Source organism: Pipistrellus hanaki (genome assembly GCF_964339955.1).
Source record: "Pipistrellus hanaki genome assembly, chromosome: 1".
Taxonomy (NCBI): Eukaryota; Metazoa; Chordata; class Mammalia; order Chiroptera; family Vespertilionidae; genus Pipistrellus; species Pipistrellus hanaki.
Genome location: NC_140503.1, coordinates 197,802,799 through 197,820,030, shown reverse-complemented (window position 1 = coordinate 197,820,030; position 17,232 = coordinate 197,802,799). Strand labels below are relative to the sequence as shown.

Sequence of the window (17,232 nt, the reverse complement as noted above, 5' to 3'; positions counted from 1 at the left end):
AGAGCATTAGTCTGTAAAACTATTTCTGATCAAAGGCAAGTACCTGGGTTACAGGTTAGATCCTCTGCTGAGGCATGTGTACAGGAGACAACCAATCAATATGTCTCTCTCAGACTCATGTTTCCCTCTCCCTCCCTCCCTTCTATTATTAATCAATGGGGGGAAAATTCTTTGGTGAGGATCAAAAACCAACCAAACAATCCACCCTACTATCCATTCCTCAAATTTTCACAGGTTTTGAAAAAAAAAAAATGCCTAATTATCCTCACAAGAGAATTTACAGAAAGCTAGGTTGTTTTACATTTTAAAGACATTGGCACTCCAAACAAAAGGCCTTCTATAACTAATATCTTGCACAGCTTAAGTATAAGCACAAAGGTGAAATAAAAGCCTAATATGCAAATCAACCCACGGGTGGAATGACTGGTTGCTATGATGTGAACTGACCACCAGGGGTCAGATGCTCAATGCAGGCCAGCCAAGGCAGGTGCCAGTGCCCTCCCCGCCATAGCCCCACAGATTGGCCCTGATCACCAGCCAGGCCTAGGGATCCTACCCATGCACAACTTTCGTGCATCAGGCCTCTAGTATAATAATATATGCAGACCTCTAGGAAACCAAGTTAGCTTTTTATAAATTAACACAAGCCAATAGATTTCTAATTCTAGAGTGAATTTCTAATTCTACAGTGTTTTCCCCTGCCCTAATCCCTTTCTAAATATCCAGTAAAACTACCTTTAACTTTAGTGTGACACTTAAATTAAAACAAAGTCTACCACTAATTAACAGATGTTCAATAAATTAGTTTAAAATTAATGTTTGTTTAATTAATGTTCTCCAAAATACCAGGCCTATTTCCACATCACAACTCCAGCCTTAAAAGAATATTTGGATTCATTCATTCATTTCATAGTGACAAGTAATATCAAGGTTTAATTCAAGTCAAATCCCCCAAATTGTAATCCAATTGTTGTGTTAAAAGGACTACACTACACTAATAAATCCCTTTCTAATTAACTGGGAGAACTAAGTTAACTGGTAATAAGACCTAATTTCTCACAACGGAAATCTACCATCAGCAGCAACAGCAGAGTAGCAATGTTGACTTAGCACTTGCTGAGTGACAGGAATTACTTTAAGGGCTATACACAAATTAACATATTTGATCTCAGAACAACCCTATGAAATAGTAATTTTTAGCTCCATCTTCCGAAAAAGCTCTAAGCATAGGGAAGTTCATTAATGTAGCCAAGATCACAGCTAATAAGTGGCAGAGCTGGCACACAACCAGGCCCTGATTCTGAAACCTGTCTTCTAGGATCTATTTTCTTTTGATTCTCTCCTTAAGCCACCTATTTTGAAATGAGATTGCTGTGTTGAAAACCACTCTGAATTTCTACATAGGCCATATGCAGTTGGTGCATCAAACTGTTGTTTCCAGGGGCCCCAAAGAATCTGCTGTAGTAATACCTGATAATCCTCCCCAATTTCAACCTTAAAGGTCCTGTACCAGTCAGCTCCTTATTGCAGCAGTGTTGCCCTGGGCTCTTATTTTGACACATATTAGACCTAGAACCTAAAATTTATGTAGTTTCCCAATCACTGAAGAAACTATCTTTAGAGATGACTTAAAAATAAACTCTCAAACTCATTTAAATAGTACTTATTATTGTCAAACATGAATGAAAAAAGATACGGTAATGGTTAAATTCTGAGCCCATCAGGCAGAAACTTCAGAAGTTAGTCCTCTTTACCATCCTCCTTTGATAAAAAAAATTAAAGGCTCTACATAAATATTTAAAGCCTATGTATGAAAATATCTAATGGAAGGTATTGATGGTTATCTGATGTATTTGCTTTTCTTACCTAATTATGTAGCCAATTTTCATTCACTTAGCTAAAGCTCTGTTCTTAACATCTATGTTCTCAAAATGAGTTGATAGATGACAATTCAAAATATATCTAGGGATTCATAAACACTATTTTTAATGGAGCATTACCATTAGTGAAAACTACCACTAGACCAGTACTATTAAACAGGATTTAACATCACTTAAAGACATTACTAGGTCCCAATAACATTAACCTGTCTATAGAGTAAATATTTTTTTTAAATTTAGTTTTATCCTCTGGAAACCATTCTATTAAAAAAATAATCACCATGTCAAAAATACCTTCATTTGGAGCTATCAAATCTATTACCTGTTAATCCCTAGTAATGGAACCAGATTCTTTCACAAGCATACATCTTTTGAAAGCCCACCACTTCCTTCCTTCCTTCCTTCTCTCTCTCTCCTCTCTCTCTCTTTCTCTCTCACTCACCAATACTGCATATAACTTTCCCATCTCCTATTTTTCAAATTCTGTTTTCCCTGCTCCACTATGGCTTCCCAAGAAAAGTCCAATGCATAGTAAAGCAAATGTCAGAATATTCCTCCTAAAAAATGAGTAAAAGCTGCCCTTTATTATCTATAAGTCCTGGACATTATCACATTTTAAAGTAAAATAAAACCACAAGCCTGTGATTATCACTAGACTAAAAGGTTTATTCAATGAAGGTTTAAGTCATAGATAAGCTGACTTAAGTAAATAAAAGTTCAACTGCTATTAAAATAGCAGAAACCGGTTTGGCTCAGCGGTAGAGCGTCGGTCTGCGGACTGAAAGGTCCCAGGTTCGATTCCGGTCAAGGGCATGTATGTTGGTTGCGGGCACATCCCCGGTGGGGGGTGTGCAGGAGGCGGCTGGTCGATGTTTCTCTCTCATTGACGTTTCTAGCTCTCTATCACTCTCCCTTCCTCTCTGTAAAAAAATCAATAAAATATATTTAAAAAAAAATGATACTGAATTCATTAATATCAAGTTCTAATAAAATGAAATATGTATCAAAGAAACTAGCTGGGTATTTTGATTAAGAAAAATTTTAAGTTGTGATATCAGTTACTATATTTTAAAACCTTATCTTTGAGAGACATACACAGAAGTATTTACAGATTAAACGGTGTGATGTCTAGGATTTGCTTCAAATTATGAGATAGGGGAAAATTGGGATATGCATGAAACAGGACTGGCCATGATTAAAGATTCATGATAAATACACTGAAGTTCAATATTCTATTGTACTTCTGCATACATTAAAAATTTATGATATATATCGTTCAATCCCATAACACTGTAGATATTTCTGCCATCAAACTCTGCCCATATAATGTGTTCCAAATTGTCTTTTATAAACAACCTCTAGGGGAAGATTGCATAGTGACAAATCATTTTTAGAAAATGATTAAGTGCCAAATATATACAGAATAAACAGCAATAAAAGGTAAAGATTTTTCAAAAGAATTACTATCAGGCAACATATATCACAACTTATACAGAACACAAGAAGAAAACAAAATATTAAGAAAGCTAAATAATATGTTAGAAAGCTCAATATGGAAGTCAATCGTGTGCCATGCAATAATAAAGAGGAATGAGGACTTTGAGGAGACTCCAAGAGTGTATTACAGAACAAAAGATTCCTCCCTTTAGTTCATAACATGTGTGGTAATCCAATATAATAAAGAGCTAATATGAATATGCAACATCACTACTCAGACACTCAACACTGAGGAGAGAGGAATGGGGACCAGCTAGCCCGGGTCCTGGGTGCCTGCAGCCGGACAGGAGGAGGGAAGCATGAGTCCCGGGTGCCTGCGACCGGCTGGAGGAGGGAGTCTGGGTCCTGGGTGTGGGGTAAGGCAGAGGCAGTTAGAGGCGATCAGGCCAGCAGGAAAGCAGTTAAGGGTGATCAGGCAGGCAGGCAGGCAGGCAGGCAGTGGTGGTTAGGGGCCATCAGCCAGGCAGTAAGAGGGGTTAGGGACGATCAGGCAGGTAGGTGAATGGTTAGGAGCCAGTGGTCCAAGATTGTGAGGCAATAAAACATCCCCCGAGTCCTGGATTGGAGAGGATGCAGGCTGGGCTGAGGGCTCTCCCTCTCCCCCACATTAATTTCATACACTAGGCTTCTAGTAGCTATATAATTAACATTAGAAACCCTCTCCCCTAAATAAATCGTATTCCATCCCACATCATTCTTTCTAAAAGTAACTCCCCTTTCTTTACTAAGGTATGTCTATTTTTCTATTACATTTAAATGATATAAAATTTCACCTAAAACTTGGCACCAACTAAAATTTGACTTTTGGACGTCAATGTCTACCAAACATGTATTACTACCAACAAACAGAATCTATAATAAAATGCTATCTAATAAGTCTAAGGTCTACTCTGGACTACTCTAAATTTGGGTGACTTGAGACTCCACCAGAAAACTCAGAGAAAGTATCCATTTTTAAAGATAGTACTTACTTAAGAATGGTTTTTGCACTACTGCAGTCTTCAAATCGAATGGAGTAACCAACTTCCTGGCCCAACATCACATCCATTTCATCAGCAACTCTCTGAGCCACACTCATTGCAGCCACTCTCCTGGGTTGGGTACAGGCAACTCCTCTCTTGGGTCCTGGTAATGATCGCATGTACTCCACACACCACTGTGGAATCTATCAAATAATTTCACATTTAAATTAATTCTACTCTGCCTGCATATATCAAGTATATTTAACATTAAGTACTTTACCACATTCGAATAATTGAACACAAAATTCAATTAGGCACACCACAAATTATTTTTTATGACTCAAACTTATAACAGAATGAGCACGCTAAGCCAAGGAAGGGTCATTGATTAACACTAACATAACTGTACTCCTGAGTAGGCTAGGTCCACTAAGGCTTTCTGGAATATGCTCTACAGCAAGGATGAGGGCACTACGCCCTCAAAATTATTTGGTCTGGCTCTGCCAAGGTATTACGGGTGAGTTAATTACATGTTTGACCAAATACAGCAGGTTAATTTTTAAGTTGAAAATTCTGTATGGCCTGAGGATGATGTTATAAATATCCAAATGGCCCTTGGCAGAAAAAAAGATTCCCCACCCCTACTATACAGTGTCAACAGTTCTACCACTGACCATTTCTCTATTCACTGGGGGAAAATCCAACTAAGAAAAAAATTCTCCTTTATAACAAAGGTTAGTTTCAAAAAAAAAAAAAAAAAAACAGTCAAAAAAACTTTAACTTAAATTCCTATACAATTTGAGTTACAAAAATGCAGGAAACTAGGAATTATATCCACTTATAATTTATAAAGCTATTATCTTTTAATTCAATTCAAATTTGTTTCATAAGCCAGCAGAATCTAGGAGAGGTTTACAAACTGGCAACACCTTAGGTACAATACTAAAAGTCAATTTCAGTCACTGTTGTATAGATTTAACAGGACCAGAGAAGCAGCAGCAGCATTTCCCTGAAGGAGGGCAACCAAGGAGAAAGGAAGAAAAAACAGCAAGCACAAGTTGGTTGACTGCCATGATGACAGGGCATTTCCTCCCTATTTCATCATTAGTAAAAGCTACTAGGTCTATAATTTCATGGTTCTTCACTCATTACCTGGAAAAAAAACACATGGGAAAACTCTAGGTACTTTTCTACATTGAATGGGAATCCACAGAAACAAGGACATGATGGATCTCCATCAAAGCTTTCAAAAACCCATCAGATTCTAATGCTTAAAAAAAAAAAAAAAAAAAAAAAGGCACGTCGGAGGATTTTTAAAATATAGAATTTATACAATAATATCTAAAGAATACTGACTGCTGTACTATTATTATGTTTTAGTTAGGTTACTGCTATAACTTTGGGATGTATTGTTATTGACAATCTGAAAGAGAGAAGTGTGGTTACACTACTTCTCTAGGAACACACAATACATTTCTTTTAAAAAAAAATCTATTTTTATTTTAGAGAGGAAGGGAGAAAAACATCAATGAGGAGGAGAATCATTGATCACCTGCCTCCTGCACTCCCCACTGGGGAGTGGCCCCACAAGTCCTCAGGCTGATGCTCTATCCATTGAGCCAAACCAACCAGGGCAATGCATATCTTTAAAGGATTATAAGTGAATAAAAATACTCAACTACAAGAGAAGTGACTCTGAGTCTGTAAATCTACAGGCCAAAAAGTTTAAGTGGTTTCCTTGCAATGATATATGTGTGTGTGTATATAGATAGATAGATAGACAGATAGATATAGATATATAGATATAGATATAAGATTGCAGGAACATCTGCCCCCTGGTGGTCACTGTGCGTTATAGCTACCAGTCAGGTGGTCACTTGAGTCTTCATTTTAGCAAGCCTCTCACAAACACAAAAAGTACTTCATAAAGCCAAACAAAATTAAATAAATGAATAAATTTTAAAAATTCACTGGTCAATTAAAGCTATTTAAAATTACTTCAAAATTCTCAAGGCAAGAATGCTCATAGGTTTTTAAAATTCACCCCAGTGAAATGGATCACTTATTCCCACTTTAAAAATAAAATATAAACAGTTTTGGCTACTTCAGCCATTTTAAACCTCTGATCTCAGAAACTCTTTATAAAATAACTTTTTTTTTTAAATTTTTGGGTAAAATAAGGATGCCAAACTAATAAATTTATGTATTAGGAAATTAAAATGGACGTTAAAATATTAATTCCTAATAAAAATTCATACATTTTCTATGAAAGTAACTACATCTTCCAAAGCAAAAAATGTCTAGCAAGAATACATGTTTCACATTTTTGCTTATCTCTAATGTCTAGGTTAACAGAAGACAACTGGATTCTTTTATCTGCTTCTATTTTGAATGTTCTGCAATACTTTTGTTTTGTGTGTAAGTGTACAAATAAAATCCCAAGAACTTTCTAAGTTCCAAGGACTTTCATAGGTTCCCAGACAATATTTGAAGAGTCGCTAAATTAATCCATCTATTCATATTTCTAAGAATAGCATTGAGAAAGGAAATAGATCCTGAAATATGCAGGCTACTGGCTATTCATACCAGGGATCAGATGTTCTAAAACTATTTCTTTCTTTCAGCTCCTTCCTTCCTCCATTTGTGACCACCTTCCTAAAAACAGATCCTCAACCCTCTAGTCTTCTTGTTTTATATAGTATCATCTTGAGTGGTCTTATTCTTCTGATTTCTAATAGTACCTATAATACATCAAATGTCAATCCTAACTCTAACCTAGTGGTCATTTCCACCTGAAGAATATTTTATTACTATTCCAAATTCAAAAAGTTTAAAACCAAAACTATTTCACCTTCCTCCAAATATTTATTAATTTCTCCCAGGCCCCTTACTTAATAAAAAGTTACACCTTAATTCCTAGCTATCGTTAATTCTCCACTCTACTACCCCATACAGAGAAAATTTTGTTTAACCTTCTATGTAGTCTGTCATCAACATTCTTACCAGACAGGACACTTTGTAAAAATCCTTGTCATTACCCTCTAATTATAAACCTCTGATGGATGTGTAATACTTTCAATAATAAAGATTTTTTAAAAAAGAAAAGCTGATGGTGCCACAATCTACTGCAAGATATATTAAGGCCCAGCCTACTGCTCCAATCTCACCAACCCCACCTCACTCTAAACATCCTACACTCTGTCCAGCGCATACAATGCTTTCCATTCTCTAAACCTGTGCCATTGCTCATATTGTCCCTTAGCTGAACTAGTTTTAGTTTCTTATACATGGGAACCACATGTGCATAATGAATTGCAATGTAAAATGTCTTTATTGAATCTCAATCAAGTTAGTCATTATTTGATTCTGTTTGGAGAATTTCATTTTTCTGCTAGGTACAATAAGATAAACAAAAAATGCCTGACTACTTTTAATGGTTCTGAGTTTACTAAGAGTATACCAAAGAGCATTTGGGTGAAATTCACTATTTAATTGTTCAGTTCCCTCTCAAATCCCCTGCAATCCTAAGTATCCAAATATTTTAAATCTCCAAACAAACAAAAAAATTAATCAAAGTAATCATAAACCTGTTTTGAGTTGACTGGACCTTTCTCTACACTAACTGCTACTCAACTCATCTTTAAAAAAACCCACAAAAGTCATCTTTGAAATAAAATTTAACCATTAAAGACCACAGAATAGCAATATGAAATAAATACAACTAAGGCTGCGAGACAAAGGGAAAAAATTAAATATTGAGCCCATCTAAATCTACTATGTAACCCAGGAAAATCCACTAAACCTCTCTAATATTCTCATAAATCTAAACCTTATTTTGCTCATCCATAAAATGGTGATTAACAACTTCCTTGCAGAAACATTGAAAATTTTAAATAATACATACCAAGTACACAGTGCCTGGCTTTACCTAATTAAATGGATGCTAATACTATGCAAATGACATAAGCTAGTTGTATTGATTAAAAATACTATTATATTAATAAGCTTCAGAATTATATCTTTTCATGTATTTAATTTTTTAAATTTGTCAGGTGATAAAATTAAACCAAGTTTCAGTTCCTAATATCAACACTTAAGTTTTCCTTTATTTAAAAAGAAAAATCACTATGGTTTAGACTTTCCTACATTAATTGCTATTGTGGCCTTCAAAATACTTCCATGAAATATTCAAATTGATATATTTGTGGCATGTGTAATTTAAAATAAGGATAACTTGTACACGCAGTATGCTTAAATATAAGCATGTATCATAGGTACGTAATATGGAAAATAGGCCAGTAGGAAACACAACATATTAATAATTGCAAGTAATCATTAAGTTCAACACTTCCCTGAATTTTCCAAATTTCCTACGATGGCCAAGAATTACAAGTTGAAATTTTTAACTGATGGATCAAGTTAGAATATATGAAAATATGGTTAATCTCAGTCTTAGCAAGAAAATGTGAATTAAAATCACACTAATTTTTCACCTATCAAATTTGTCAAGCTTCTAGCTCAGAACACACTAATGGTTTCCCATATATGCTATCATGCATGTTCATGGAAAGATAAACTGATATGTTACCTATAGAAAGCTATTTGGCTTTATGTATCACAATTACACAATCTTCTGACCCAGCAATTCCAATTTCTGGGAATTTATCCTATAGGTAATATTTGCTCATACAAACCAGCCATTAGAGCAGCCTAGATGTCAATAACATGGACCCAGCAAAAATGGCTCACTCGTGTGAAAATGCCCTGGATGTATTACCAACGCGATACTAATAAGTGTTTAGCTCTGTGTGTGTGAGTGTGTGTGTAGGGGGTTATATTGGTGGACGGAGATCAGGAATAAAGAGACTTAAACTTTAGCTCTTCCATTTTAAAAATAAATAATCATATGATTCAAAACAATTACTAAACAAAACACAGATCAATGCAAAGAAACAAACAAGAATGACAAAAGTGGAAACCATTTCATAGGTTCAGACTTCTTCACTCAAGCACTAGAAAATAAACCTTAACCTGAATTTTGTACTACCCCAGAGTCAAAGTGGGAGGGAGACCACCACTATGCCATCCTTAATGTAACAAAACCAGAAAAAAAAACAAAACACAGCACTGCTATTTTCCCTCACAGACTCCGAAAAATAGGTACTCCCTACTGGATTCACACTCTGAAAGTCACTAAAAAGCACGAAACACCAAAGCAGCCGTTTTTCAAGATACCCTTCCAGGCAGCAGACAATGAGAATGACCAGGAGGATAAAATAAATATCACTTAATAAACTTAAACATTAATAAGACTTACAGCATGGTATACAGTAACTCACCTGTGTTGTTTTACCAGACCCAGTTTCACCAACCAGTACAAAGGACTGATGTCTAACCAGAATATCTGTAAACCTATCCTTGTATTCCCAAACAGGGAGCTGAAGCCGTTTCTTTAAAATTTCATAGTATCGAGGAGTATGGGGCAAATTGGTAAACGGATTGATGCACTGTGGAATTGAAGTGTGTCCTGCATGTCCTGTGTGTGCTGAATGAGCAGAATGTGTTGAATGTGTTGAATGTGCTGAGTGGGTTGAGTGAGCTGAAGAATGGGAAGCTTTTAGAGGTGGTAATCCAGCACTGATAAGCATAGCATTAGTGGAAGCTCGCAATTCCTTCTCTTTTTCTTTCTCCCTCTCCCGCTCTCTATCTCCTCTATCACGTTCTCGGTCCCGATCTTTAGACCGATCTTCACGATCCCGGTCACGATCCCGATCCTTCCTAAAAAAAAAAAGAAAGAAAGAAAGAAAGAAAGAAAGAAAATTAGAATCCACATTCTGAATTTTATGCAAAATTTATGTTCACAGCAGCGTTATATTCACAAAGTAAATGTCCAACAAACAAATCAATACACTGATATAAAACTCAATGAATTACATAAGTACCAGAATAAAAGAAAACTTATAACCAAGGATTCTCCATGCTTCGTGCATAAACACACTCCCCCTTTTTTGATGACACCTCAAATTCGGTTAAGGGACAGTCTCTTCACAATCTTTAACCATCAGATAACACAAGAACTCAAACTTCTGCTAGTAAAATAAAATCCCTTTCTAGGTAGAAGTTGAATACTGAGGGCAGGGTGGGGAAAAGATAAAAGCCAATAAGGCAAAAAAAGAGAGAAAAAGATAAAAAGGATGACATAAAAAACTCCCAGAGTCCTCGTCAAGTATGTAAAAAGGTATTTTTTACACTTAACATTGTGTTCAAACTTTAGCAAGAATACAAAGACAATTCCACTTCACATTACAGTAATATGAATTATACTTCTCAGCATTTTCCCAAATTTGTTCATTAAGCATATATTGCTGTATAAGAAAAACTAAAATTAAAACTTTTTATTCTTGTTTCATTTACTCTTGCATGATATCCTTAAAGCAATAATAAAACATTGGAAGGACTTTGTAAACCTCTGTACACTACATTATTTAAAATTGTACTGATGTGCACTATATGAAACTAGGCCAATTTTAAAGTCAAATTTAGTATCTACTTCCAGTTACTACAGATGATCCCTAACACAGTAATTTAAAAATAATGTACGCTTATTCATTCTACAAATCCAGTTTACTTCAGACCAAGTCCTATGGCAGACAAGCTTGCCACAAGGTTCACAGACTTGAAATAGACAACATGGAGCTAGGACACAAGCCATTAGATATGTCACTGCTCTTTATTCATAACACTCAAAACATACAAATTTCCTATACCCTAATTGTCAGAAGCAAAGTGGAAGACCATTAATTCTCTGTAATATCACATCAGCTGGGCAACAGTAACCCCCAATTGGTAGAATACAGCTAAAATGCTAAACCCAAAAGAAGGAAGGATGGTTCCCAATTACGGAAATAAACTAACCAATTTGATTTTATCCTGCCCAAATATATATAAATTAGAGGCCTAGTGCATGAATTCATGCACAGGTTGGGTCCGGCCAGCCTGGCCCATATCGGAGCAGATCAGGGCTGGGCAGCAGGAAGTTGGCCAGACAGCCTGCCCCTGATTGGAGGCCGAGCAGAGGAGGAGCTGTGGGCCGATAGGGTGGTGGGGCCCCATTAGGGATGAGGTTGGTCAGGGGGTGGAGAGCTACAGGAGGTTGGCCAGCTGGCCCCATCACCCCTCGGGCTAGTTCACTGACTACAGTGGGTGTCATAGCTAGGAGTCATTACAGCATTCCCATTGCTGGCTTTATATATATATATACTAGGAGCCAGGCGCACGAAAATTCGTGCATGGGGGTGGGTCCCTCAGCCCAACCAGCACGCTCTCCAATCTTGGAGCCCTCAGGGGACCCCTCTACAACCCAAGAGTTTCTGTCTTTGCAATCATATGAGCAAATTGTCTGAGACCCCAACCCAGTTTGGTTTGGTGCTCACAGAATAATAGAGGCCTTTTTTTTTTCTTTGCTCCATTGGTGGAGATTTCCTAGAAGTTGCAGGATATCTTCCCTTTAAATTTTCCCTCAATATTGTGACTTTACTTATGTCTCTCATCTTTACTTTCCCTCCACTCCCCTCCCAAAACTAATCCAGGCTCATTTTGTTCTAGTGTCTAGAAATCCCAGAATGTCTGCCATAAGAACTACAATTCCCTTAGCTCTGGGCTTCCACTTCTGGTCCAGGGGCTGCCACCAGAACTAAGATTCCCAGAATTCTTGGTGCTCTCTCCGCATCCTTGGTTTCCATTTCTGGTCCAAGGGCTGCATAAACCAAGAGAACTTCGAACTCCAGCTGCCCTCAGGGTGGGCTGACAGGACTGGGCACTACAGTGGTGTCCCCAGGACCCTGACCACAGGCTTGAAGTGGTTGGGGTCCCAGGGATGCCCACTGCATCGCCCCAGCTATGCGGAGGGCGGATAGACATCCCACCCTGTCCCTGGCTGCTTGGCACCTGCAAATGTGCACACTGCCCACAGGTCTGCCATCTGTCTGGTTAATTTGCATACTCACTCCTGATTGGCTATAGGCATCACAAAGGTATGGTCAATTTACAAATTTGTTTATTATTAGTATAGAAGAATTTATTCCATGGGAATTCATTTATATTCACATACATATATCCCAATGCACACCACAGGACATATAAGCTGAAATCCACTTTGTGCATTTGGCACAAAGAGGATTTCAAAGAAAAAAAGGGAACACTTAATAAACATACAAGATAAAGTATCAATTCAAATCTTGAGCTTCCTAGCCTATCTTTGAAACATTCCATTAGTTATCCCTTCGTTGCTTCTCTCATTCTGCCTCTGGTCTAAGGTGCTCATTAATTAAATAAGCATTTATATTGTCCCCAAAATGTGAATGAGGAACAGTTTATAATAGAAATATGCCCAGCAAAATAAGCAGCACTGTAGCCACAAATGGTTCAAAGACTGGGGAGGGAGGCGTGCAGGGCAGCTACAAGATTGATGTGAGAGAAACACATTGATTGGATGCCTCCCACACAAGCTGACTAGGGCCCAGGTAGGAGGAACCTGCAACAAAAATCACATGCCCTTGATGGGAATTAGAACCTGGGACCATTTGGTCCACTGGCTGATGCTCTATCCACTAAGCCAACATAGCTAGACCAAATTAGGCTTTTTTATTATAAAGGAGTTTAACTGTTATGAAGATACACTAGTTGAGGTATAATGCTTTAAAACTATCAAAGCAGTGCTTTATAATCACTTAGCCACAATACTGGCAAGGGGAAAATATGACAGTTGTTGAACAGGTGGTTCTGTACTCTCTCAGCACAATCCTAGCTCAGCAATTAAGCTAACTAGATGACCAGCTATTTATTTTTTCCTCTTTAAAAAGTGGTTACTCATATGTCCTGTGGGTATTTCAAGAACTAAATGAAATACTGCTTATCACTCAAGATATATTTTTTTAAATTTACAATACCATGTTAAAATTCCACATGGAATAACAGATATTAGAATAATCTTCCTTCCAGGAACTTCTCATAAGGATGTAAGTGTGCAAACATGTACACATAGGATGTTCATCACACTTTTCATTTACAAAATGATAGATTAGGAAATTACCAAAGCATCAAAGAACAGGAAATTGGTTCACAAGTAGAATACTATGCAGCCAATGAAAAGGTTAATTTAGTCCTATTCTAGTTTGACATATTTCTAGATAAATAAAACATATATTAAAAACATCCACTGGTATTAAATATTATAATTCATATTGATGAAAAAATATTCAATCTTTTTAAAAAGCTTATCAGAGGATTAAATCAGATGAAAATTTCATATTCTTTGCCTTTTTGTTTATATCTTCATGTATGGAGCAAGTTAATCTCACCTACATCAGAGGATTGTAGTGATTGTTGCTTATACATACAAAACATCTAAACTAACATCAAAGTGAAAAATGTCCCTATTTTCCAAAAATTCCTCCCATACTTCAACAACAAGTTGTCTTTTTTGTTAAACGTATAAACTTGTGGAACAATGTGGGGGGGGATGAGGTCAGTTTCTATCATAAACCTTTAACTTATCCACCTCACCACAAAATTAAAATATACCAGGAATAAATAAAGCTACTCAGGAGTAAATCTATAGACTGGAGAAAAAGTAGTTTTATAGTTATTCGTATGGAAAATAATACAATAATAAATAATACAAGAATAAACTATTTTGCATGTTCAAAGCTGTAAAGCTACTTTAGCCCCATCCTGTATATAGTTTGGGAGCTTGAATCTGAGTGAAGTCTCCCATTGATCAATCACCTTCCCTTCTCAGTACTGGGGAAATGGTACAGCCATGTTTGGCAGTGAAGTTCACAATACTGACAAGCCTACCCTCTCAGATAAAACCACCTGCTAATAGTAAAGCTTAAAAAAAAAAAAAAATCTGCAAGACTGCATGACAGTCAACAAAAGTGGTTTTTGGTGTGTGTGTGTGTGTTATTCCTCACTTGAGGACTTTTTTTTTCGATGATTTCTAGAGAGGGGAAAGGAATGGGAGAAACATCCCTGTGACAGACACATTGGTTGGTTGCCTCCCACATGTACCCCACCAGGGCCAGGGATCAGCCTGCAACAGATCAAAATTAAACCCAGGACCCCTCAGTCCAAGGGCTGACACTCCATCCCTGCTAGGGCAAAAGTGACTTTTAAATTATAAAACATACATGGGGGGAAAAAACGAGCACTAGTAAACGTGGTAAGCTCACTGCTAAAGAAAATTCCTTTTTATGAGATGATATTCAGGTGACACAGAAATAACTATACAAATGTCCCTCTATAATACCTCAGAACTTGGGCCTTATTACAGGCAGAAGTCATATAATAACCAAGAGAATCACCTTTGGCCTAGAAAGCTACCTCTCCTGCAAGAGAAAGGGAGCAACCCATGTGCAATGGGACCACTAATGCCAAAAAAAAGCATTTTAGTGGTGCACAGACAGACAGACATCAATTGCATCTGAGCCAGATGACAATTTTGCTTCACAGGAACAAAAAGTGTTCCCCACTTTACTGATCCATCATAAATGTCCCTAAAATAGGCTTTAATGACTCTTAACTAGTCATATAATAGTATGTGTGCTGTAATAAAGAGGCTAAGAATGAAAATTAAAGATCAAGGATCTAAATCCAGCTGTATGAACTGTGTAAGTCTGCATAAGCCACCTTAACAACTCTGGGTCTCCCTTTCTCATCCCGGAAGGGGAGTTGATTGCACTCTCTTTTAAAGTCACTTCCAATTCTAAACAGCCTATGACAAGCAGCTCTATAAGGTTTTGTGTGTATTTTTTGGGAGGAGGGAAAGACTAAAGTTTAGCATTGTAAACTAAGAAATTTACACGGTTACAATGCTACATACTTCTGCTTCCTGCATTCAACACAAGGGAGGGTGTCAAAAAAAGCACTGTCCTGGCTTATACTCTAAACACGGCTTTGGGTGAAAAACTTACAAAAGTTATGCAGATGACCTGAAACAGCGATTCTGAAACAACTACACACAAGAAAACCATAAAACTATGCAAAGTATTTGGACGCCCAGCCTTTTGTGGCTTTGCTGGAATTATCCCAATAAATACCTTGACTTCAGGAATAGAAGCTCACACTGAACAAGAAATGCTTTTGATGCAATCGTTAAATTCGCCTGTACCTTTCATGAAACGCTAAGGGAAAGGAATCTGAAACACCACGAGTCTCTATAGTATTTGCACTCTCAAACTCTCCACAGGCAATAATCTGCCAGAAATGCTAAAATAAAAAAAAGTAATAATAAAAAAAAAACACCCATTTTTTGAAAAAGGTCTTTTTGTTTCAAAAGCTATTTACGAATGGAGGCGGGATGGGTAGAAATAACTTAAAAAAAAAAATAAAAAGGAACTTCTTGGCAAAAAACAAAACAAAACACGATGCCTCCTAATCCCTATCCCAGGAGTGCCCAGTAGCCACTGCTTGGGTGAAAGCAGGAAATTCAGGAGATGGCGGGAGCGTGGGCAGAAAGCGGAAGTTTGCCCGGTGTCTACTTTGTACTGTTTGAATGGACGGAGGCACGCGCTCTCCCGCCAAAGTATGAAAAAGGCCCCAAGTCACCAGCCTCCCAGCCCCATCAGGCGCACACACTCCACGTTTCCGTCTCTCCCGGCCAGCCCTCAACTCTCCCCTCCCCTCCTCTCCTCTCCCTTCCCCCGTTGGCATGCCTCACTCAACTCCCGCCACCCCCATCCCAGCCACCGAGAACCCACGCGCGGCTCTCACTTCCCGCCCTCCTCCTCCTTCCTCCGGGCCGGGCCCCCGCCGGCCCCCACGGCCCGGTCCCCGGCCGCCCCGGCGGAGAAGTGCCGGATACTCGCGCCGCCCCATCTCCCCTCCCCGGGCACCCGAGGCCTCACCCGGGGATCCCAGGCCACGAGGTCCGCACTTCCCTCCCGCCCGCTCCGCTCCCAGGGACTCCTGCTCGGCTCAATCCGGGGAGAGGCGCCCTCGTGGCCACCACAGGCCTCTCCACCCTCCCGACTGGGCCGGGCGGTGGCCGCGCCACAACACGTCCCCCCGCACCCTGGCCCGGCCGAGTGCCCGGGGTGGCGCCGTTCTCCCCGACCCGCCCTAGGAAACCGAGCCCGAAGGAAAACAAAGGGCCGGCTCCGGGCCACCACTCCGCCCAACCCGGCCCTGGCCCGGGCCCGGGCCCGGGCCCGCTCCCCGACCGGGAAGCCCAACAAAGCCCGAGCCGCTGCCTCGCGCCCCCGGCCTGACTTACCCATCGGTCCCCGCACGCTTCTTGCCGGAGGGGTAATCCTCCCCTAGGTCTAACCGGTGCCGCTTGGACATCCTCGAGCGTGCGACCACGAAGGGAGTAAGAAAGAGAAGCGGGCAGCCTTCTCGGCGCAGTCGACGGCAGCTACTTAACTCTGGAGGGCCCTTACCCCTCCCGCTACAACAGCCTACACCGTGCGGCCCGAACCAGGAGGTAAAATGGCGGCGGCGACGAGGGCTGGGCCTGCGTACGCGCTTCCGCAGCGTGCCGTGCGTGCGTGCGTGCGTGCGTACGTGAGCGCGCACGCACCGGAGGCGGGAATTCCAGGCCCGCCCCACTTCTCTTCCAGGCTTTTATGGCTTCTGAGCGGCTGCTAAACAGATTACCTCCAAAGGCCTTCATGCCCCTCTGAGAGGAGATTGAGAGAGGACTAGTTTCCTAGTCCCAGTTAGGAAATCCTATCTGTCGGTGGTACCCTGGCATTAGGAGAGTCTGACACTCCGAGGGAGTTTGAGAAACCAATCAAGATCGTACAGCTGGTAAGGGGCAGAGCCAGGACTGGAACCCAACTATTTTATAACTCCAGTTCTAGAACTGGAAGCCACCGACCAGATACTCTCAA

At 39.4% G+C, this 17,232-nt stretch overlaps 1 protein-coding gene across 1 annotated transcript in view; it reads right to left on the bottom strand.

Moving 5' to 3' along the window:
- Positions 1-16,884, bottom strand: part of DHX15 (DEAH-box helicase 15) — a 46,957-nt gene extending 30,073 nt beyond the window's left edge. The window contains exons 1-3 of the mRNA XM_084890552.1: positions 16,614-16,884; positions 9,679-10,117; positions 4,349-4,542 (exon numbers count right to left, since the gene is read on the bottom strand). Of these exons, the coding sequence (XP_084746678.1) occupies positions 4,349-4,542; positions 9,679-10,117; positions 16,614-16,684 (704 nt within the window). The 5' untranslated portion in view covers positions 16,685-16,884. The remainder of the gene's footprint in view (positions 1-4,348; positions 4,543-9,678; positions 10,118-16,613) is intronic.
- Positions 16,885-17,232: the final 348 nt, after the last annotated feature.